This window comes from Struthio camelus, chromosome 1, assembly GCF_040807025.1.
Source record: "Struthio camelus isolate bStrCam1 chromosome 1, bStrCam1.hap1, whole genome shotgun sequence".
NCBI lineage: Eukaryota > Metazoa > Chordata > Aves > Struthioniformes > Struthionidae > Struthio > Struthio camelus.
Window position 1 is genome coordinate 158,822,977 of NC_090942.1, and position 23,749 is coordinate 158,846,725.

The 23,749-nt window shown below is 38.7% G+C and overlaps 1 protein-coding gene across 2 annotated transcripts in view; it reads left to right on the plus strand.

The window, feature by feature from the left end:
• Positions 1–23,749, plus strand: part of COL4A1 (collagen type IV alpha 1 chain) — a 132,704-nt gene that overhangs the window by 57,672 nt on the left and 51,283 nt on the right. For both annotated transcript variants that reach the window (XM_068927444.1, XM_068927440.1), the window contains exons 2-11: positions 764–814; positions 19,085–19,174; positions 19,265–19,309; positions 20,821–20,865; positions 20,965–21,027; positions 21,124–21,177; positions 21,321–21,347; positions 21,981–22,064; positions 22,177–22,239; positions 23,317–23,352. In XM_068927444.1, coding sequence (XP_068783545.1) covers positions 764–814; positions 19,085–19,174; positions 19,265–19,309; positions 20,821–20,865; positions 20,965–21,027; positions 21,124–21,177; positions 21,321–21,347; positions 21,981–22,064; positions 22,177–22,239; positions 23,317–23,352 — 558 coding nt within the window. The remainder of the gene's footprint in view (positions 1–763; positions 815–19,084; positions 19,175–19,264; positions 19,310–20,820; positions 20,866–20,964; positions 21,028–21,123; positions 21,178–21,320; positions 21,348–21,980; positions 22,065–22,176; positions 22,240–23,316; positions 23,353–23,749) is intronic.

Here is a 23,749-nt window from a genome sequence, read left to right on the forward strand (position 1 = left end):
GATCATATATACAGTTTACTGTGGTAATGATAACAATATTTTAATTTCCTTCTAAAACTGTTGTCCTGCTATCTGAAGATTGTTAATAGCGTTAGTAAGTCAATATTAGGAAGTCTTACGGTAAACACCTAAAGGGCATAGACAAAATTCTGTGACCTGAAGAATACGTGACTTGATTCTTTTACCGTCTATTATTTTTCTCCATAACTGTGGAAGATAAATCATAAACTACAGTTTCACCATCCCGATCTCCTCAAAACAATGGAACATATATATACAGATTAAGTATTTGTGCAGAATGCAAGCCATTTGTTTACACACTGGTGTTAAAGAGATGACTTTTAAAATTCTGTTAGTCTTTGAATGTATAAATATAGAATCCTTAGAGGAGAGTCCACCTGTTGTGTTAAATTGAGACATTCATGTTGCTAGATGCAGAGTATACGTATGTCCTGTAAAAATGAGTTATTTTAAAATGATGGACCAAGATATAATGATTTAAAAATAACAGCATTTTTTTCCTGGTTGAAAATAGCTATATTTTTTATTTTACAAAGGCATTTTTTATTATAGTGTGACTGAGAGTGGAAGTGTACATTTATATAAAGATAATAATAAGTCATTACATTGGGCTTAAGTGAACTATTTAACATTGCCCATGGTTACTGCCTTTGTAGTCTGTGTGGTACTACTGCATGGTATTTTTGGTATGATCTGGCACCCAGTTCACACAATTAATCCTTAATTTCTCTTTTATTTTCAGGGTTGTTCTGGCTGTGGAAAATGTGACTGCAGTGGAGTGAAAGGGCAAAAAGTGAGTACGTCAGCTCTCTCCACCTAATTTTCTCACTTAAATAAGTGACATGGTGTCTTGGCTTTCCCTGCAGTGCCTGTTCCATCCCTGCACCCTCCTCTGCTCCTCCAGCTCTTCTCCTGTTCAGTTGTGTTTTGCCCATCCCCAAACTGGGGTCTCAGCCTGGTACCCTGAGCTCCTCCAGCCCTTTGCCTCTGCTAGTTCCCTAGGGCAGACAGGTAGCACCCGCTCCACGTGGAGAAGCAGCCTCAGCCCGTCTCCCACCTGAGGTTTGTTCTGTCTCATCAGCCTTATTTCTTACACCTCGCCTCCAGTGTGTGCAGTAGGAAGTACAAATCCTGACACGATGTCCTGCGTAATGAAATCTGCTGCTGCTGAGAGAGTACACCTCTGGAAGTGATGTGAATGTATTTGTTTAGAAATGCTCTCTACAGTACAGATTGCTCTCCAGGAAGGCTGTGTTGCATCAAAAGTAACCTACTCTGACCAAGGTTAACCCCAGGAGGCGATGCCTCACAGTAGGAAAAAGCAAATTAATAATAAACTTAAATACAGCCAAGTGTTTCAGGTTAGTTTAACAGAGAGAAATGTTAAAATTCATGCTGAACCCACCCAAAATATTTATTTTCAGTGCTTCCCGTTGGTAACTGAAAGAGAAAACAGAGTTGAAATTCTCATTTTAAATTTTTTTACAGAACGTTGCAGATCAATTTTAGGGTTCCCATTCAGCTACCCAAACTATTTCTGTGTACAAAACAAGAAAGCTATATTAAAGGCTTCTTTTGGAGCGTTAACAGTGAACAAAACATAGAGCTTGCTTAAACATTCCATGAATTCCCCTTGCAAATTACCTGCATTTGTAAATATTGTAGACATTCACTCACTCCCCTTATCTCTTTCAGTTCTATTGCAGAGATTGTGATCTACCTTGTGTTCAGTTGTGCATGCACATACACTCTGCCTCTACCAGTGTAAATGAGTGTAAACCAAGGGTTTTATCACCCTGTGATTGCAGTGGGAACATTTTTCAAAGCAAGCTGTTTAGGTCACCCAGAGAAGTGCTTAGAGGAGTTTTTATTGTTTTGATAAATATACAGCTTGTGTTCTACATTATGTCTCACATGTGATAGCTACATATCTATGGATGAGGTTTTTAAAAGTGTCTGTTGGTGGCTTTTCTTTGGTGTTTTCTAGAAGGAGGAATGTAAATGGCTTAGTTGGAGATCGAAGCAAAGATCATTTTATTTGTAACAACATAGATTAATTTGTGACAAAGAAGAAGAGTATCAAGCTTTGAAACATCTTTTAAGGTGGAGTCTCCTTTCTCAATGACCAAGTAATAGCTGTTTAATAAAAGTCAGCTATCCATTAGAACCTGAAAAAGCAAAGATTTGTGAAAGTCTTGGAAATTTGAATTTATTCCTTGACATGTGGATCTTATTTTTCAGTTGCAAGTACAAATAAATTATTGCAGAGTGAGATAGATATTAAGGTATAACTCTGTTGCTCAAAGCTATTAGTTTTCGGTTGGTATAGTATGCCAGCATCTTGTAACTAGATCATTTTAAAAAATGATGCAGTTTTGGGAAAGAGCGTGTCAACAATTATGCTTCATTTACTGCAGACTGTGATCCTGACTCTCTGTGCTGCAGGTAGAAGACTGATTTTCTTGCTGGCATATTTAACTTGCATCATCCAGAGTCTCAGGAAATTCTCTTTATAAAAAAAATATGTGCTTGTCTATTATGATGGAAGCTAAAACTACCTGAAATTAATGTAAGTTAATACAAAATGTAGAAGAGAGAATATTATCAATCCTTAGCAATAGAATTCATACTAAGTTCCAGATCTCATACACTTATTGGACAAGTTTGTTGTGCAGCACAGCTCGCAAACTTCTCTGTTCTTAAATACGTAAATAGTGAAATATTTACATGCTCTCAGACCGTGTAGGGAATTTGATTTAACTATTGACATTAGAGGTATCTCAGCAGGTGAATATATAGCTATACCTAGAAAATCTCATCTCAGAAAAGAAATTGAAAGTATTTTGCAATATATTTAAAAATAATTTAATTAAGATCAATGTATACCAAAGTCTGATGGTTATGTTAACAGTCTGAGGATTTCAAATGTGTACTTAAGAGTTTGAACAGTTTTTTTTTTTTTTTAAATAGTAATTAAAACATCCCTTTCCCTGTTTTAGCCTAGCGTAACTTTTAGCCACACTTCTTTACATTTAACACTTACCTCGTATAAAAACTGCCTGCTACGAAGTCCCATGCCTGAACAGATGAGAAGCTGGTCAGGGAAAAGAAGAGAAGCATCTTTCCTGTTTGGCTGCATGTTTTTAGAAATGGCCATTCCAGCTATTTGGCTTTGTATTTGAAATACATCTCTGTTCAACACTAACTCACTAACTCTGCTCCCACTAACATATTATCTGAAGTAACAGGTACCACTACAGATACCTACATGAATGTTGTTTAACCAGAGAAAGACCTCTGTTCTGCATATACATGTAGCCAGGAGCAACGCCAGAAGACTGCTGCCGTCCCCCACTCTGGTGATACCCAAGGCTGAGAATGTCTTTTCTCCATGTCTCATATAGCTGTATGTGTGAGAAGCACGTACCCACTCTGCCCGGTGCCGCCCCGGGCCAACACATTGCCCGCTCTAGAAGCCTTTTCGATCTGGCTTCCGTGCTGTGCAGAAGTGCAGAAACACTAAAGGCCCTTTCCAATCCACCCACGCTCTTAAACGACGTAACCACACCAGTTTACTGCCGTGGGAGCTTCTGCAGCTGCGGAAGTGGGTCCTGGGTTTGCCCTTTAATGCCTTAATTATTAGCATCTGGAGATACATTTCTTACCATAGTGTGGGAAGAAGTTCCAGAACTTACAGTTTACATTTTTTTCAATCAACATTTATTTTGCCAAATAATCGTACAGAAATAATGATCTCAAAGAAAAGTGCTGAAAATAGTATTTGAGATAAAAGTTGTGAAATATGTACAAAATATGACCCAACAGAATTTCAGACCTGAAAGAGTGAATTATACTGCCATATTTTCATCTGTTTATTGAGAATCTTTTCATCAATATGACCATTTGGATGGCCATATTTAGAATACATTTAATCTGTTCTCTCATTAGACTGTTTCCATGAAAATTGCATCTCCTTGCCAACCTTTAAGATGACTCATACTTTATCAAGGGCACATAATTGACAAAGTCTAAGGGTTTTTGGTCCAGATTTCAGAAAATGAGTGTAATTACAACAGATGGCTTTTAGCCTATAAAGTCTTTCTTATTGCACAGAACATCAGGCTGTTATTTTAAGCTATATAATGTCACGCATCAAGCATTTGCAGAACAGAAGGAGCAGAAATATTAGAATAATTTAATATTATTAAAATAATACAACAGTAAACAATACCTTACTGTTTTCCATTAGATTAGCCTATGACATCTTCATTTCTTTTTCTTTTGTTTTCTTTTACTCATTTTTATTTGGCTTTCTACATAATAACTTACTGTTCTTTCTAACCTTGCTAAAGTGTGAGATCTGTTTAAACTGATTAAAATTTTGAATGCTTGCCAACATTTTATTTGGTTACTCAAAAGCAGACAGAAGCTATATTTTCTTTTTTTATGCCTACCTAGATTTTGAGAACCATTTCAAGCAGCTGTGGAGATAAGAACTGCTAGGCATTAATGTGGATAGAAAAAGCATGTTAAGCATTTAATTACTGTTTAGAACAAAGACTGTACAGAGCTGAGTAAAGCTCTTCATTCACTGACTTTTTTTTTCCAAGAATGTTCAGTCTCTCATTCATGAGCATTTGCAGTCATTTTATGCTATATCAGAAACACATATAATTGGAAGTAATACTGGAACTTTGCTGTAACTAATGTAGAAAGTTTAGTTTTCTAACACTCATCAGTTAGAATGCATTAAAATATAAATCGCCATTCTTTTGTATCACGTGATGATCCCTCTTCCTCAACATTGCACATTAAAAGTTAAAGTTGTAAGAATCTCAATGTGTGATTTTGTCATTGTGCATGAACTATTGTACTTTCTAAAAAATATCTCTGCTAGGAAATTCTGAAAAAAATAGAAAATAAGAGTAGAATTAGCTATTACATAACTGTTGCTTCTATTTTTTCTTTTTGTTTTTGAGATGTAAGAAAACTTGAGCAAATCATTTAATTGCAGCATATTTTTGTTCTCCTGATTCTGCGAATGTATCTGTATCATTATGTAAAAGTTACTTCTGTATTTCCCTTGATGGATGGGATTTCCATTGTCCCACTGTGTATTGACCATGGTGCAGAAACACCCATACTGGCTTTACTTGAGCCATTTCAGGTCTGAAAGCCAAGTAGCTCTGCTCCTGGCTTAGGTGGACAATCTCCAGGGAACCTCTGCAGTCCACAGTCATCAGGAACAGTGACCCGTGTTTTCCCGCCTGTGTTCTCGTTGTACACTCTTATAAGTCACATTTGATTTTGCTGTCTACAGGTGATTGTGTTTCTCCATTTACTCTGGGTAATGAAGAGTTGACTATGTCCTGTGTACTATGTCCTGTGTACTGTGTCCCTGTCTATTTTTTTTTTGTTTTTAAGGTTTATCAGATTGGAAGGGCCCATCAAGGCTTTTCCTGTCATTTCAGTTATCAAAAGACAGAGCAAAAGTATCTATGAGTTAAAACAGTATAAAATTTCTTGTTGGAGAGAAGCTCAGGAAGTTGACTAGAAGATCAATAGTAATGTAGTTCTGAGCTACCTTCGTAATATAGCAGAAGACGAGATCAGTGGATGTTCCCTTAGGTTACTCAGTAATTACTAGATCTGTGCTTTTCATACTCAACATGTATGAACAGCATCAAGATTTTTTTTTGTCATTGGTGTTCACTTTTACGCTTTTCATTAGCATTATCTGTTGCATGGAAATATGTACCATTTGAGTTTAATCTTTTGTTCCATAGTTTTATCTACTGTCTCTATTTAAAGTAGCTGCTATAGGAACTTCTCTGTTTCACAGCACCTGTTCACATCTGAATTGAAGGACCATGACTCGAGGACACTCAGGAAAGCACAGCTAAACTGTACATCCCAGAGAGGGTCGTACAGTTGGCGAGAGGGAGAACAGTCAACATGAGAGGAAAGATTGTGTTTGCAGTCTGGAAAGGACAAGCTGATAACATGAAGTCATCTAACCATTCCTGCAGGGGGAAATCGGCGACGAAACAAGCAAAGATATTGATCAGCTGCAGATCTAATATTCTTCAGGGAGATTTTTGAAAACCAGACCATAGCAATAATTGTCACAACATTTGTGTCAATTCTGCAGTCACAGTAATGTATTTGTAATGATTTACCCATTCTTTATGCCACTCAGAGAAAAATAATTGTTTTATTTCAAATCAGCAAGAAAGAATATCTGTATTTGACAAAGAGAGCACCCAAACAAAGCTGATATTTTTGAAAAGAACAAGAATAATATGGAGTGATATATGATAAGTATTGAAAGCTTTCACAGTTTTCCAACTTGCAAGTCAAACTTTTAAGTAGTATCTGGAGCCCTCAAATTTTCTTAGTTTGAAATAGTCATTGGAACCCATGTCTGCTTTGCACAAATGGGACCAAATGTTTCTGGCAAAGCTTTCTGTAGTAAGATTTATTTTTGCACTCAGTGGTATATGGTATATGTCTTTGATTAACACAAACTAGTGGTGAATTTATCTCTGTGGAAAGAGTGCTATAACAGCAAATATCCCAGTAATACTATGTAATGCCATGCGCTTCCATTTAGTTTTTCAGAACCTACTTCTAAAGGTTTTCATACAGTGGTATTTCGGTTGGCATTTTCTAACCTTTTAAGCAGCTGTTGCCAGAGGTGTATCTTTGCTTGCAAAGATGTTGCTATAATAATTTGAGGCATTTCATTGTGGAATAAGCATGTTGTATAGCCTCACCGAGTTTGATTTTTACATTTGTACAACTGCTGTTAGTATCTGTCTTCATTATGGTTTCTTAAAGGATTACAGGGCCTTATTTTGATCGGAGTCATGTGGGTCTCCAGTGATGTCAGTAAGATCAGAAAAGGCCTATAAACTCTCAAGTTCTTTAAAATGTGTATGCACTAGAAGAAGAGCCATTCAGTGCCCTTAGAATACCCATGAGTAGTTTGGAATCATTCCAAGGTAAAAAATTGGTTAATGCAAACAGAACCATGCTTCCCACATCTACTGAGTACATAGCTGTTCTTAAAATTTTTGTATGGGCGTGCAGTTTTTATAATTCCTTGTCATATGGGTAACACCTGCAGTCTGCTGCTGCTTTCTGTAGGTTGATCTTATTGCCCATAATACTAATTCAGCAAATGTCTGGGGAACAGCAGTAGCTGCATTTTGCAGTTTATCCTTCAGACTTCTTTAAATCATTCTTCCATTCAACTTATACTGTGTTTGCTGATGATCTCAGACCAAACCAGCCGTTATAATTGGCAGTTCTGTGATACGTCACTTTCCACACAGGGATTTAGTCATACTTGATGCATTTAATAATCTCTCCCTACATTTTCTCTGCAGCAATATTCACAAGAAAGAATCATAGTATATACTAACTGTTACTAGGAAGCCACACTAGTGTGGTAATCTTTTTAAGTCTTACGTCATGTTCTAGCCTCTCTACCTGAGACCAAAGAGAGGTTCCGGGATTTTTTGCCTTTTTTTTTTTTTTTCATCTAGTAGTAGAGGCAGTTGGTTGTTTGGCTCTATTTGCTCGGCTACCTGCTATTTCAGATTGTAAATGTATGTCTTCAGTCAAGGGTCATAATCTAGATTAGTCATTCAGAACATGAGGCCATATGGTGTTGGCTTTCAGGAAGGCAGATCTAAGTTCTGTTGAAGTTTGGATTTTATTAAGGAAGGGTAAAAAGCCAAATTTCATATTAATTTGTCAAAAACATTTCCAGCAGAAGCAATAGCAAAATGCCTTGAAGGAGACAGAGCAGTAAGAAGCAGCATGCAAGTGGGATTGCCAAAGAGGAAACCTGAAGTAGCTGCTAAAAAAGTGATAGTAAAGTACTTTATCATTCAAACAAGTTCTAGCCAGCTGGAGAGCCTCTTTAGTTTAACTAAGAAAAGAGTTTAAAAATCACAAAAGGAGCAAGAACAGCTGAAAGAACATTTTCAAGAGATGCTAAAAAGGATTTGCATTTTCTTTCAATTAAGTAGAACACCTAAGAAAGTTTATAGAACAATGAATAAGTTGAATTACAAGAAAAGTAGCAAAGAAAGTTAGCCTGAATGATAAAAATAATGGTTAGCTTTCAGTAACAGGTGACATCTTTTGTACATCTTTTTTAACAGCGGAAGATAAGGAAAATTTAGGTAAAGCCAAGGTGTAAAAGTAGCTTAGATTCCTATCCTGAAAATCATTTTTCTGTCTCTTAAAATATTTCAAGAATAACTAGAATAGCAAAAACTACCTATAAATTTTGTAACTCTTAAAGAAAGCATGCAACAGCCTCCACTGAGGTTCAGCAGGAACATTTTTAAATGTTTTGAAAAGCCAACAAAAATAATTCTCACCAAGGCCTATGTCAAAGATCAGTGTGCACAGTTAAAGTAGATACTGAGCTGAGTGGGTCGCTGAACAGAGACACTGGCATCAGAGTGGTCTTCTCACTCTTCTCCCATTTGATGCTGTTACTGACTTTATTATGGGGAAACGTAGACTGAGGCAACAAAAGTATTTCATGGCTAGCTAGCAGTACATGGAAGGATTTTGGTTTTTTGATAATCTGTTGTTTTGTTAGAGCAGTTCAATCAACTGGCGAGCAAATCCTGAAGGACTGTGCAGAACCGCAAAACAAATGGGTTTTTAAGTAGTAGTAAAGGAGGGGAGAGAGAGTACAGAGGCGGAGTTTAAATGCACTCTGACTCTAAACTCGGGAGTTATGTGAAAAAGTGAAGGAATAGCAGAGACTGGCATAATATAGCACAGTGTAGCACCTTTACTGAGGTTTGACCATTGAGAAATATGTGATTTAAGAATGCAATTACCAATCTTCATTCAACTCAAATTGCTTTTCTGTCTGAAAACGTGGAGATGAAAGTTGGAAATCCAGGAAAGATGCATTTAGTCCTGTAAAATTCCTCCAAAAGGAATTTTTTAGGAACTTAGGTATTAAATGGAGTGAGTTTATAACAATGCCAAGGCACTGGAGTTGAGGGACACCTTACCTCAAAAGAAAGGAAAAGAAAGGAAAAACAATACTTGGAAAGTAAAACTCTGTAAAGGTATGCAAAGTACAAGCCTTTGCTAGCAAAACCTTTGCAGCCTACATATCATTCCGTACAAGCAGATTTCAAGAAAGGACTGAGAACAACAGCGTTGCCAGTGTGACTGATAGAAATCTCTGTATGAAAAGGGAAGAGCTCTTGCATTTGAATCTTACAGTCCCAGCTCCCATCACAACAAATTCCCTACTCCAGTGGCCCTGTCACTTTCCTGTAAATTCCTCTGGGTGGCAGTCGTACATCACAGATTTTATGTATTCTGATATGCTGTTTTACAGACTTTTCCTTTTTTGTCGAAAATAAAACCTTTAAGAAACCTAAGCAGTATACCAGCTTTTACTTGAAATTCATTGACAAGTAATGATTGTCTGATTAGGCTGATATGCTCCACAATATCAAAATGAGGAAAGTTTGTGTTCTCCATTATCATTAGTGATTATTACATCTTTAATAATTTCATTTGTTTACATTGAATAATCCTAAAGGTATTACATAAAATTAAATTGTATTGTCTGTCCTCCAGTGCTTCTAATTGAGTCAAGGGACTCTACAGCTTAAACTGAAGAAGCACTGACTTACATTTTTGAGACACAGTGTTATCTGCCTTGTGGTATTCTCATGATTAAAAAGTCAGAAGACAAAGCATTTGTTCTAGCTGTTGTGGAAATATATTTTACTTCTGTGCCGCTTAAAAAATGTTTAAAACTTTTGAACTGCCATTCCAAACCTAACCAAAAAAAGCGTCTAGAATAGCACTGTCTAGAATAGCAATGTCTGCCATGTGCTCCTTAGGATATGAGCTACTTTGTTATGAGAACTTACTGCAGTCTGTACTGTCTAGGACCAGCTGCCCATGTTTTTACTATTTAAGGAAGAGATTATTTTCTGTAAATACGTCCGTGACAAACCTTTGGCAAGAGAATAAAACTTTGCATGTAACGTCACATTTCATTCCAGGTCTAGGATCTGAACAAAAATAAATTAAAAATTCCCCAAAGTTCAAGACCTTTTTTTCTGCTGTTTCATCTTTAAATGCAAGCCTTTAAACAATGCCAAGTGCCAACAAATGCTAAATAATTTTCATTAACGAAGAAGGAAGGGTGTGGAGCATTTTTACCCCTTATTTTCTTAGGCCTTCAACATTGTAAAGTGACTTAACACAATGTGCAATAAAACAAAGGAAGAGTTACTCAGAGCTGATGAATTCAGCAGATGATCAGAAGGGGTAGGAAATATAGCACCCTTTTGAGTCAACCTGTCTCCAGGTGCTAGAATTTCCTTTTTCACACTGCAAACACATTTGTCCTTCAAACTTCCTCTTCCCTAGTGGTTCTTTGATTTTGTTCTATTCCCCGGAGTGGCTCTAGCTTATGGGAAGAGGGTTCTTGATCCTGATCTGATTTAAATAAAATTTTATTTTTTTGAAATAGATTATATGTACCTTTGGAAAAAGGTTTGTGTGACTTACTCCTGAAACAGCACGAGCGCTGTGTTTTTTAGAAAAATCTGGAAAAGTTTAAAGACAAAGACAATTAATTGCATACCTTGGTGCTAAACTCCCAAGCATTGGGCAGGCAGACCTTTACAAGCAGAAAATAAAACTCATCCGCTGTCTATTGGCTTCTGTAATCTATTAGCCTTGCTTTTGTATTCCTGTCATACTGTGCCCTGGATCAAGCCTTGAGGTAGTCTACTCACTGCTTATAAAGTGTTGAAACTAGAGATCAGGCGTATTTTCTTCTGTGAATGAATAAAGGGGGCATGTACCGCAGTAAACTTCAGTGGCTTTCTTCTTTTCTTTCTTTCTTTCTTTTTTTTTAATGGAGGCAAAACAAGCACATCTCCTAAGTAGTAGTCTACTGTCAATACAAGATATGTTCCTCCTCAGCATCTCACCTACTTCTGGATCTATAGCATTACTTTAGCTACATTGGAGTCAGATATCACACAAAATATGGCACTACCAAAGAGAAAAAAAAAATCTGAAAAAAGAGTTGTTTTGAGCTAAAATTAAGAGTGTGTACGGCTCGGCAAGTCCTAGAAAGGAAATGTGGACACTCCTCTGATGAAAAAAGTGAGTACAGCAGTTGCAAAATGGGGAATAACCGCAGAGTGAGCAAGAAGAGGAATTACATGAAGAAGCCTTAGTAAATTAAGTAGGGAGGGCCATTACTTATAACTGGTTTAATTTAAATTGTATGATGCTGATAGGCAATCAGTTGCTTGACACTAATTAAGTAGAGGTTGAGGTAGCAGCCGTGACTGTGACTTGAATATTCCTTGTAACTCACGTAGCTTATTTTATGTAAGTTCTTATTCAGCTACTTCATCAAATTCAGATATGCTGCATATCCACCCACTTATCTGACCACAAGCTAAACACATAGATACTGATATGTAGAGTAGATACTGATATGTAGAGAGAAGGATACACAAAGATTGTTATTTCTATTTTTATAGTCTTGGGAAGCACTTAGCTACTTCCTGAGGAATGCTCTTTGCAGCCATGAGACAATACTGAAATGTACTTTGAGTCTAAACAGTCTTTCACATTTAGAAGGCAGAGGCACAAATTCACTCCATGAACAGTAAACCTGAACAGCTCTCTAATTAAATGTTTATACTGACTGGTTCACTACTGGTGATCCTGGCTCATTTTGTATCACTCAGCGCAGGTTCCTCACTGTTGTAAATTCTTTAGACCCAGGAACATACATACTTTCATGATAGGAGAAAAAAATCTTTTCAGGAGTAAAAAAATGCTGTGTGAGATGCCATTGTTCGGTGACCACAAAGCACCATCTAGCCTTTAGATATCTCACTCTGTATAGCCCTGACTTTTGCACCGTAAGTGGGTACCATTTGATGTTCCCACGCTCGAGTGCAGCCTGGGAGCTGCTTTAGCTGGGGACCAAAGGAAGTGCATGTGTAAAGGGCACTGAGGGAGGGTTCAAAGGGAAATGAGATGGCAAAAGCAGCATCCCTGCAGAAGCATGATGAGAGAGCGCTGTTCTCCAGCAGCTATTGGAACAGCCCTTCATCTGCATATGTTTCTGCATGTAACGTGGAGCAGCCCTGGTAATGCTTTAGGTTGTCCAGGGACTAATCTAGCCTGCAGGCAGCCTGATTGTGGGGCTGTGCAGGTGATCTAAAACGATCGTGGCTGCTCCCTCTGTTAGTCCTGCCAAAAATGCTGGGCTCGTATTTCCACGTGACTGAGTTTTCAGAGATTCTTCCAGGCAGTGTAAGAGACTAGATTTTGCTGACTCTCCCCCTGCCCTTTCCTTTCTGCATGCTGTCCGGGGCTCAGCCCCAAAACTTCAGGGTGAGCCAAGATCTTTACAGAGCTCCTACACAGATTCTTTGCATGGCTTTACAGTTATGTTTGTATAATTAAATACTTGTTACTCACACAGTTCCAGAATTTTATAGCTATGGAGTAGATATATTCTGACTCCGAAGAATAAGCAGTTGGAATTTTGTCATGTAAAGCATCCTTAGTGCATTTAAGGACACTTGCCCTGTGAGCATGTAGTAGTAACTCTATTTGACTGATATCCACTTCGCACTTTCAATAAAATACTGAAAATGGTAAGTGCAGCTAAGGACAAACAGATGATCTCTTATTGTCCGTGTTTAGTTTAATCCCGAAAGATATTCAGGGCCAGCACTCCCTCTGGTGGTTAAAATTGCTCTTCTGAAAAAGAGTTGGATTTTCCCACCACCATTCCTTCAACAGCCAATTACAATTCTGTACAACGTGTTTAAAAGTGCTGAGAGAGAGACACAATGACTCAGAGTGCTACTCAGATCACATAGTAGTGCTTCCCACTGAGGAGTATAATTACTGGTCTAACACCTCAAAGCCAATTCACTTGAGTTGCTTGCAGTTATTTTAGCTGAAGGAACAACTACCCAGCCTGCATTGACCTCTCATGTGGTTTGGGTAGTCTGTGCAGGAACTGTCTAGGTCTTTTAAAGGCTGTTATGTGTCACTGTAGATTTGACGAGGCCACACTGGAGCAGCAAGGTGTGATGATTGCTTCAGGATTCATCTGTATGATACATATATTTTTTGAATAATTGCACCTAGACCCTAGACTAATCTTGATCAAAAACAACATATTAAACTATTCCTGCAATCAGAGTGAGAAAAAAAGAAAAATAGGAAAGAAGGCTGAATTGTCAGGTGGTATTTCTCTCTTTTGGAAACTGCAGCCTTAATTTTCATCTTGAAGCAGCCGGTAATTTAAGACCAAAACATTTATTTGTCATAGATGCCCATGGTAGCGTTTCAGTTCAACAGAATGTTAGCTTTTGGGAAGAGGGGTGCGTATGTGTTTGTGAGAAAGTTTATGCTTAGAATGGATGTCAAATTTTTCCAGCGCGAAGAGTGGTCTAAAGACAGCTCTCCTTATAAAGTTAAGCGCTTGCTGGCTGTGATCTTGGTTCCTTTTGCCGCAAAGGCACAGCTGCAGAACTCTGATAGATAAAATCCTGGTGACTCTTGCCACGCTGTCATGAGGAGCCTCTGTTGCTACCTTTCCCACCCTGTGCGAGGGTTGGCTGAACGATGCGCAGCGGCCACCTCTTTTGGGTAGATCGGCTCAGCTGCCTTTTGACACCTCACCCCAAGATAGAGGTTTTTTTTAATATATTTTCAGCTAAAGGATAGGCATATGTTCTGTTGTGCCATCTCTGCTATGGGGTAGCCTCTGGCAGAAGCAAACCACACAGATGGAGTTGGATGGGAGCTGTACGATAGTGTTTTAAATGACTTCAGAAAGATCTGCATATTCTTATTTATCACATACCTGAGTCTCTGAAGAGTTTGCGCACACTGCATTCATGTAGGCTTAGACACTGTGTGAACCCGCAGTTTTGGAAAAGTGATTTATATCTATGTTACCAGGCTCTCAGGTCTTGAAATCTCTTGGTCCAACAGTCCCTAGATGAAATAATAGGGGAAATAATTTATGATGTTATAATGCTGATGATTTCCTCCTCCTCGACACTTAATCTATTACAGTTAAGTCTTTTGACAGTACTCGCTTCGTGTGACAGTCTTGCATAGCTGCAGTTGTTCCATGTGTGAAATGCTATTTCATGGCTAATTTGGGAGTGTTGGTGCCAGTAAGAAGATGAGACCATGTAGCTATGCTCTTACCAGGTTTACCTTTCTTAACAGGGTTTACCTTTCTTTAGAAGTCCATTGATTTGCTTTTGATTTTAACGCAAAGGCATTTGGATGCGTTTCACAAAGGCTGGACTACAAAAGGCAATCTTGCTAATCAGATGAGTGTAACAGTGAATGAGCACGTGCTGGCTTTTTCTGTAACATCTTTGCATTTTCAGCAGCAGCAGAGTGGCAGAATATTTATATTTGTGAGCTGAATAATGAATTTTCTATTGTGCTTTCTGACAGTGAGCATTGAATCAGTGGAGATACAGATGACTTGGTGACATCTGTTTTAATTCTGACTCTCGTGAATTGATTTGTAAGAAGCAGAAGTTCTTTCGTTGTTATCTGCCAAGACTTTGCAGCTGTGCATATTGGGACTGGAACAATACATAGCCCTTACAGTCAGAGTCTTGTGCTTTTTACGCATCGCAACTCGAAATCTTAGTGCTGAGCGAAAAATAAGCAGGAACGCAGCAGTGATCTGGTGCTTGCATTAAGCATCCATGTAGTGTGGATGCTTAATGAGTTCCAGCTTAAATGCATTGCAAACGCTAGCTGTTGGGCTGCTTGGCTGGAACATTGGGTGAACCAAGGAACTGGACAGACAAGCAGGAAGGGATGCTAGTCAAGTATTTCCTTGCAATGCAAGGCATCGTCAGGACATGCTTACGTCTATACTGGACAATGTGAAACTTCTGAGCTTGAAGTTCTAAATAAGCCACCTTGGGTAAGAAAAGCAGCAGTACAACTGGTGCTATGCCAGCTATCTATGCAGACTGATTTATCCTGTCAAATTAGGACCCCTGGAGCTCTTCTTTAGTATGACATAACATGACATGGTGCAATTTCTGTACTCCATTGTTCAGTGTAGATGTTTGGAGACCTTTACTGTAATGTAGTTCCTTAGCACTGCTTCTTTCCTTATGAGTCTTTAGCATGCTGGTTTCCTAAAGCCTTTATACAAAGAGACAGTGTGATGTACAGACTAAAGTAAGAGACAGCTGTGCAGGAGTTATCCCTAGCTCTGTTACTGGTCTTTGGTGAATAGGTTGTCCTGAGTTTCCATGGATGACGTGGAGGAGTAAGGCCCCCTTGATGGCGTAGCCTGAGACTGCACAAATTTGGGCTACTTACCCAATACTTAGTTTGCAGCAAAATTAATTAGGAGGGCAGAGTAGAGAAAGAGAAGTGTAAGCACTGATGCTGCTGCCCATCTGTGAGAATAAAGGGCCAAAATTGCAGGTTTTATGCAGGCAGGAATCAGGCAGCTTCCCTGTGGCAAATCACAGGCAAAAATAGGAGCTTAGTTCCTGTGTGCGAAACAGAGAGTCTGCAGTACGTGACAGCCCTGCACATGCTCAGGAGTTACGCTTTGCAGGCCTCTGTACATCCAGTAGCTTGACCGGATGTCCAGAAGTCTTGGACAAATAGCCATTTCATTTTTCTTTCTGTTGGCATAAAAATTCAAATCAGTAAAACAGAATGCATCTGGGGAAACTTAGACACATTTTAGCCCTAAGTGACTCGATACAGTCTGTGATCTTCTCCTACAGCTATGTTGCACCCCTCAGACAGGGCAGCCTGGGAGGCTGGAGACAGCCTTGGGAGACTTAACTGTAGTTACCTTGGGCGTAGTTTATATTTATGTCAACCCTTGAGTTACCCTCTTCAGCAAGATGAAGAGGTCATAACCTTAGTGATTTACAGGCACTTTAACACCCTTTTACAATGCCAGAACAGTCTTAAGGGAGCCTTAGAGTAAATGAAAATCAAATCTGTGAAATTCAGTTATAACTTTACATAAAAATCAATGGAAGAGTATTTTCCCCTGTTGCAAGGTGCAGTGATTTCAAAGTGTGTTGAAATCCTTAGATGGGCTAAACTCCTGAGGGCAAAACATATTAGCTGTATTACCTGGGACTCATATTTCTCTGCAGGTGTCAAAATAATCTTGTTTTCTTCTCACTTGCCCATATTGTGCTTTCTTTGGGCAATGGAAAACTCTACTGAGGTTTCTCAGCCCTGCTTGAGTGTCTTCTGCCTCTTTAACCCGTCTCCCAGCAGGTCACGAGAGCGAGTGCCCAAGATTCAGTATAAACTTAAATGACATAACATCTATTTTTATAGAAATACTTGCTACTACAATGCCAATTAGCTAGCCAAAGTATGGGTTTAAGAACTCTGTAATTTATTTAACATTTCAGATATACTCCAGATTTTAGAATAATTACTTCCATATTTATTCAGAAGCCTGAATCCTGATATGTTCTTCCTTAAAGTATTTTTCAAACCAGTTTTAGTTATTTTAGAAATAGGATTTTGTACCGTAAAAGGTGCTGACCTGGAAATACATTTCTTGATCTGTCCTGCTGTTTTATTTTGTTCTGCTGAGTTTTGTGATATATCACACTGCCTGCGATTTTGGTTGCTAATACATTTTATTATCAAACATGGCGATGAATGATGAGGAGTTAATAAAGGAGGTCATGCCATTTTGGTACAAGGAAAAACTGTTTGTCTGAAAGGGTTGTTTCTTATTGAAGAATTTTTTTTTTTTTTTGTGGGAGGAGGGGGAGGAGTGGCAATGTGAGAATTTTTTTCTGGCAGGAAGTTTTAATAAATGAGGTGGGAAGGAAGATGTTTTCTTCACCTTGAGTGTTATTTTGATTTTAGAAAAGTCTTGCACCCTAATTTCCATAGCCAGGGACTGCCTTACAGTCAGTTCAGGAAACACACCACAAAATGCTGAATGGACATCTAGCACCGCCAGACATCTATTGCAATGGCAACCCGCGTGGCAGCATTACCAAATAAAAATATTACGTTATTTCACTAAAAAAAAAAAACACTTCTCACCATGAGGTTTATGTCAGAACTTTTTTTTACTTTGTCATGGATCCTGTTTTCTAAGCGGTGAGGTATGTGGAGGAAGAGTAAAGAAGGGGCTGGGAGGGATGTACTGAGGCAGTTTCAAACTTGCTTCTGCTTCTTCTGTTCTTTTCCCCCTTCTTCTGTTCGTTCTCTTTCCCCTTCTCATGAGGGCGCAAGAGAAGCTGCACCCTGCGTAAGCATTGCCGGGACCGGTTGTTACCTGTAACACCCAACCTGTGCTGATAATGCTGCACAGCTAGAACTGTGTGGGTGGGGGATGCACCTCTGGGTCCTTTTCTTTGAGACTTGAGATATAAAGGAAATGACAAGACCACTTTCCCCCCAAATTCACAGAAAATCAGGCTGGCAGGAACAAACTCAGGAGCAACCTCAGTAGGAAAACTGAACAGAGCTGGTACCATTAGATTTCCTTTATTTCCAGCAAAATCACTTGCTTCTCTGTACTGATTGTTTTGCTTTAATAGTTTCCTCTCCACATTCTCATGCTCTTATCATCTCAGTCATGATTTTCTTCCCTCCAGCTCTTTTCTCTTACCCAGTCCTATCAGAGTCACCTCTCATCTCCTCTGTCTCTTCATCCTGTTAGTGCCTTCTTAACAAAACCGCACCCAAAGACCTAAAAAAAAATCAAGCCAGTGATCCCACAAAGACCCCACAAATCTTCCAACTCCTATCATCTTCAGAAAGCGTAACTAGCACCACATCTGAGAGTCATCACTCAGTTTTCTCTGCCAGCATATCATAACCTTTTCTTTGCTCGTTACCTGTTGGACCAACTTGGATAGTGGGTGAGCTTTTCGAGACTCAGGTATTTTTCTTTTCCTCTGTGCCCTGTCCTCGCTGACTCCTACAAATGACTACAATATAGGCAGTAATCTTTGTCCTGAGCAAGCAGTAGAAACATTTCTTGCTCCTCACTAAACTGTTCACCTTCCTCAAATCCCGATACTAAATCATTTGTGTGTTAATTACTAATGGCAATCCCGTCTCTCACTGTTTTGCTGGAAATACTGAAATCTGTGTAGCTTCCTTGTGTGTGTTTGGAACCCTGTTGATTTTATTTCCTTGTCTGTATCGCATAGCAATTGGTCCATTTTTTGAATTTCTAGAATAGGTGACATGGTTTTTAGTTGTAGTCTGAACTTGTACACCTTCTTCTTTTTGCAGTTAGTCACTAATGTTTTATTTTTCAAATATTACCACATTTTTGAACGTCAGGAGGTGATCCTCCTTATTTCACACCATACCTTAAAAGGACAACTCTAGTTATTTCCTGCCTGGCAGGTTTGGCTTTCAAATTGCTTTTGTTATCAAGCTTTGACATATGGTTACATTTTTTTCCCTCTTAATTGCAAATTTTGCAGCCTTCATGCAGACAGAGTTCCTTTCGGTTTCACTGGGAATCCAAATACGGTGAATGTGTAATAGCTGCAGTATGGACCTGTAGTGTGGATGGATTTCATGCTTTGCTTCTGGTTTATCTGATTTAACAGGTCTGGGGTTGTAGGGAGAGAGCACAGCAGAAGTATAATGTTTTGCGAGACACACATATGTCCCAGACAGCAGCAAAGAAGAACCTAAGCATTGACAAATACAGTCTATGTATTGAGATTTTTGAGACGATACCATATCCTGAACCACCCTGGCTCTGAAACACCCTAAAACTAAAGACTAAGTGACAAGCCTGGTCTCCAACATCTGCTATTGTGAATGGTGTACAAAAAGAGGAGTGATGTTGACCGTTCTTGTAGCAGTGAACCCAACAGTGATACTTGCAGTTTCTGAGAATTTGCAGCTTTTTCCAGCACGGAAATGGGATATGTGGGTAGCTGGAAGAGGCAATTTCAGGTGTTTTGTTGCTAATGGGTTTTCTTTTTCCCAGGGTGAAAGAGGCTTGCCGGGATTACAGGGTGTGATTGGGTTTCCTGGAATGCAAGGACCTGAAGGTCCCCCTGGGCCACCAGGGCTTAAGGTAAGAACTGAAGCTTTAATTTTTAAAGCACTGAGATTTCCCTAAACCATTGTCACTAGGAAAGACAAAGCTATGTCTTTTCTGTTACAGGGTGATACTGGAGAACCAGGACTGCCAGGAACAAAAGGAACAAGAGTGAGTTCTAACTTACTTACCTTTTTGCAATCTGAAGGTTAACATATCCTTAAGTCTTTGTGGCTGCCTTCAAGTACAAGATGCGGTTAGTCTCTTTTTCCAGTTAATGAATGGCTCCCTCTTGTGCTGCACAATGGTTTCAAAATACTTGCTCTTGCCTTTGTAGTTCTGCATTGTGCAGTGCCTTTGCCCATTTGCATTTTCACCTGATCCTTACCACTGCAGCAACAGCACTGGTTTTAGTATTCCTTTGATATCCCTTTGCCAGGCCAAGAAGTTTTTTTCCAACTTGAATATGAACCACCTTTATTACCTCATGCAAAATTCTCCTTTATGTTTGCTCTCTAACCTGCTTTAAGCACTCCAGCAGAGAAGCTGATGCACTCATGAGCACATACACATTAAAAGTGTGTACACAGTGCAGGGCTGAATCATTAAAGCCGGGGACAAAGATCTGATGTTTTTAATGCTGGAAGAGTCTCTGAATATGGCTGTAACCTTCCTATTGTCATTTCTGTTTAACATGATACTTGTGTAGCATTTATTTTAGCAGATTATATTAGCCAAGGATGTGTCCTTTTGTGTTTGCTGAGGAGCCAAGCTCAGTTTGAGCATTTTCACATTTTGTAACGAAACAGCAAAAGAGGATTTGAATGACTTGACTAGTAACGATACATACATATTTTTACCTATACCCTCTTGCCCACAGGTTTGCAAAATGCTATCTCAATTTTGTTCCCTATTCACCTGCAGTTGTTGCAGCACGTAGAATTTACTGAGTCAGTTGCTGCTGCAAGCTACTGCAGAGGGAGTATTCTGTTAGCTCAGGAAATCCCCATTTCAGTTCATGTCGTCCGTGATAACCGGACGTATTCTGACTGTTAATGTAAGTTAGCGTCTCCTGCACCTTTTGCAGTGCAAGTAGGCTGTATATTAGCAATGATAAAGTTTAGGGAGATGCAGATATACTATCTACACTAAAGGATTCACATGCATCTTTTCTGCTTCACAATACTTGTATTAGAAAGTGCTCCATGAATAAATAAGCTGATAGCTTGAAAATGATGTGCCAAGTCAAACACCTGCTGCATTACGCTGGCGAGCTGTTGAGGAAAAAAATAACATATTTCGACCCAGTAGTTTCTTAATGCAGAAGGTGAAATTACCACACTGACGTGGATTATGACAGATGGAAAATCATCTTTGTAGTGTATTAACATCCTCTTCTGCTAGGAAGAGGTGCCCTCAGTAAATTTCATGTTAGAAATGATGGTTGTGAAAAGACAAAATCTACATTCCTTTTTTTGCCTGTGCAGTTAAAGAAAACTAAAAAATTACTTTCAATTATTAAAATGTCATGATTGAGAGTTTTAAAGATTAGAGATATTTTGCAAAGAAAGTTTAAAAGAAACTGTTACTCATTTTTTGGCTGTCCCCACTGGAAATGCAGTTTGTCAATGCTGTTTTGTCATTTAAATTTCCCAAGTTCAAGATGTTTTTGTCAATTACAGGGCCCACCAGGATCATCAGGATATCCAGGAAACCCAGGCCTTCCTGTATGTGAGATGTACATCTGTTTTTACAAAGAAATTGTAATTTTAATTATGACATCTCGTCTGTATTATTGCTAATTTCTTCACTTCCTTTTCATGTAGGGCATTCCTGGACAAGATGGCCCTCCAGGTCCACCTGGTATTCCAGGATGTAATGGCACAAAGGTGACATTTACATATGTTTATAACATCTCTGTGCTAAAACAGAAACCCCTCAAGTGTATGTTCGCTAAACAAAACCAACTTCTCTGTTCCTCTTAGGGTGAAAGAGGTCCCGTAGGTCCCCCAGGTTTACCAGGACTGACTGGAAGCATAGTAAGTAGATTCTTTCATGCTTAATGCACTTGTTTCAACTCTGATTCTTGAAATGTAAATATAACTGTGTAAAATTAAAAAGTATAAAATGTAGTTCTTACAGTACTGGTGAAAAATAATATCAATTATTTATTTTTTCACAGGGACCTCCAGGACCTCCTGGAATGAAGGTACATTGTGCTCTGAATGTGTTTGTATCCTGCTTCCATCAGTAAGAATTAAGATGAACTCTGCATCCTCTAAGTCTATCAGTCCTTACTTAAGGGCTGAAAAATTGTGCTGGCATGCTTCACTTGTATTCTGTTCTGCAGTCCCTCTAAATAAAGACAGTGGGACAGCCTCCAGTTCGTAACAATTGAACATATGCATTGAAAAGTGCTCAAGCCATGAACGCTGCTTTGATTTCAGAATTAGATATAAGGCTGAAGATCTCAGCCAGGAAAAGAAATTGGGAGGTTACCTGCTTCTGTCAGCAGCCAGGCCAGATGCTCCAGTTGTGTACTAACACAACTGTAGTTGTGTTAGATTTGGTGGGAAAATCTTTCTGATTGATTACTCATTGCAATATAGAAAGCAAGGGTGAGAATTAAGATTTGGTACTGGAATTTCTTCTGACAACTTTAAAGAAAGTTTGGCAATTAAGGTCTTCAGCTGAACTGAAAGAAGGAAGGCGTTTTTTTAAAGTGATTTTTCCAAATGATTCCAAATTTAGCATAGTTCAGACTTTTCTCTCATCTTAATATCAGCATTTTTGAATATATTTGAATGGATGTTTAAGTACTATTTGTTTTCTTCTCTTGTAGGGAGATCCAGGTGAAGTGATTGGTCTTTTACCTCCTACTCTGCTAAAAGGTGATAAAGGCTTTCCCGGCCAACCTGGACTACCGGTAAGTCTAAATGATGTTTGAATAGCAGTGACTTTCAATTGAAATTATATCAGTATGATTGAATTGCCAAATAAATATTACTTTTTAATGATGTCTTTTTATTTTTTTGCAGGGTCCACCTGGAACCCCGGGGTTTCAGGGGCCAATGGGGCCACCGGGGCTTCCAGGAGAGCCAGTAAGTTTCTTTTCGTAGTGATTTGCACCTCACTTATAAAGCTTTATAGAAAAACTCTATAAGGTGTGTATGGCCAAGAATGATGGCCACTGCTATAATCTGAGTAAGATTACCTGTGGTTCCAGACTTCACATTCAGTCTCCTGGACTCTATACTGTGGCAGGAGTGACTAGGTATGCGGGCTTCCAACAGCAGCTGCCCCTAGAGTCATCTTTTCTTCCTGCAGGTTTTTGTTTTTCGTTTTTTAATAGTTACTCCTCCTTTTCCCTCCTCCCCCATTTAATTAATAGAAAATAAACTACTAATCTAGCCGCTAGATCTAAATCAAAATGTTTACTGAGATTGTTCTTATGGGTGGCCTCAGTAACAACTACTGTGGACAGCAGGTCAACATCAACTGTCAGTTGTTTGTGGTAATTGCCAAATGTTGAAGGCATTTGAGTCAGTTGGTTTAAATTTTGACAGGTCTCATAGATACCTATGATCTTCTTTTCCTTTATTGGATGCAGATAACAGCTAGCGGGGATCAGTTGTTTCCATCTATTAAAAATCTAGCGTTTGTTTTGTTATTAAAGTGAGCTGTGTTAGAATTCCATTTATGCTAAAGAAAACTGAAAGGGATGTGCAGAAAAATGCAGTAAGAACTTACTAATCAACATAAAGGTGTTAAAGTTCAGTCAATGTTTGCACTTGTTGATATAAAAAAAGAACAATCTTAATGAAAGAAATCTGAGGATTAATATTTAGTGCAAGCAGTCAGTAGCATGCAAAACAAGCACAACAAAGTCAGTGATGACATTACTTTTCAGGGCAGTACCGTAGGCTTTCTTTGGTTGTCTCTTGTCTAGGTGCTGACTAGGTCCAGTATTCTTAACTGCGTAACAAGAGCTGATGGAAGATCTTAGGTTCTGTTCATGTTTGTTATTTATGTTCAGTTGTGAGCAGGAGTAGACAGTAGCAGAGAAATACCTTATGTCTTAGTTTCATGGAAAGCTTTGTGTTTTTGCTTTATAGAACATAGAAATTAGTCCACTTAAAATGCTACACACATATCTGCTAAAATGTTCTGTCTTGCAGGGTCCTCCAGGGCAACCAGGACCCCCAGGTGAGAAGGTAAGGATTTGTTTTATTATAAAGATTAAGTCTGTGCATTTATTTATTTGGCACACTAGTTTCCACAAAAGCTGGAAACTAGTAGTGCTAAAGGAGTGGGTGTTTTTACACTTAGGGATCTAGGTTTACATCATAATGGAGCATCAGAGAGAGGGGATTTTAAGCTAATTTTTTAGGCTTCTTCAGATTTGCTTAGATCTGTTATCTTACTTGAGCAAATCAGTAGTAACTACAGCATTCGGTGATTATTTTGACCCATCTAAAAATGTCAAAATGTAATGTCCTCGTTTGTCAATAACATGTTGAAAAAAAGGAGCATACTAACACTAAAATGATACTATAAATTTCATTTCTTTTTTTTTTTTCACTAATTGCTGTGACGTGGGACTTAAGAAAA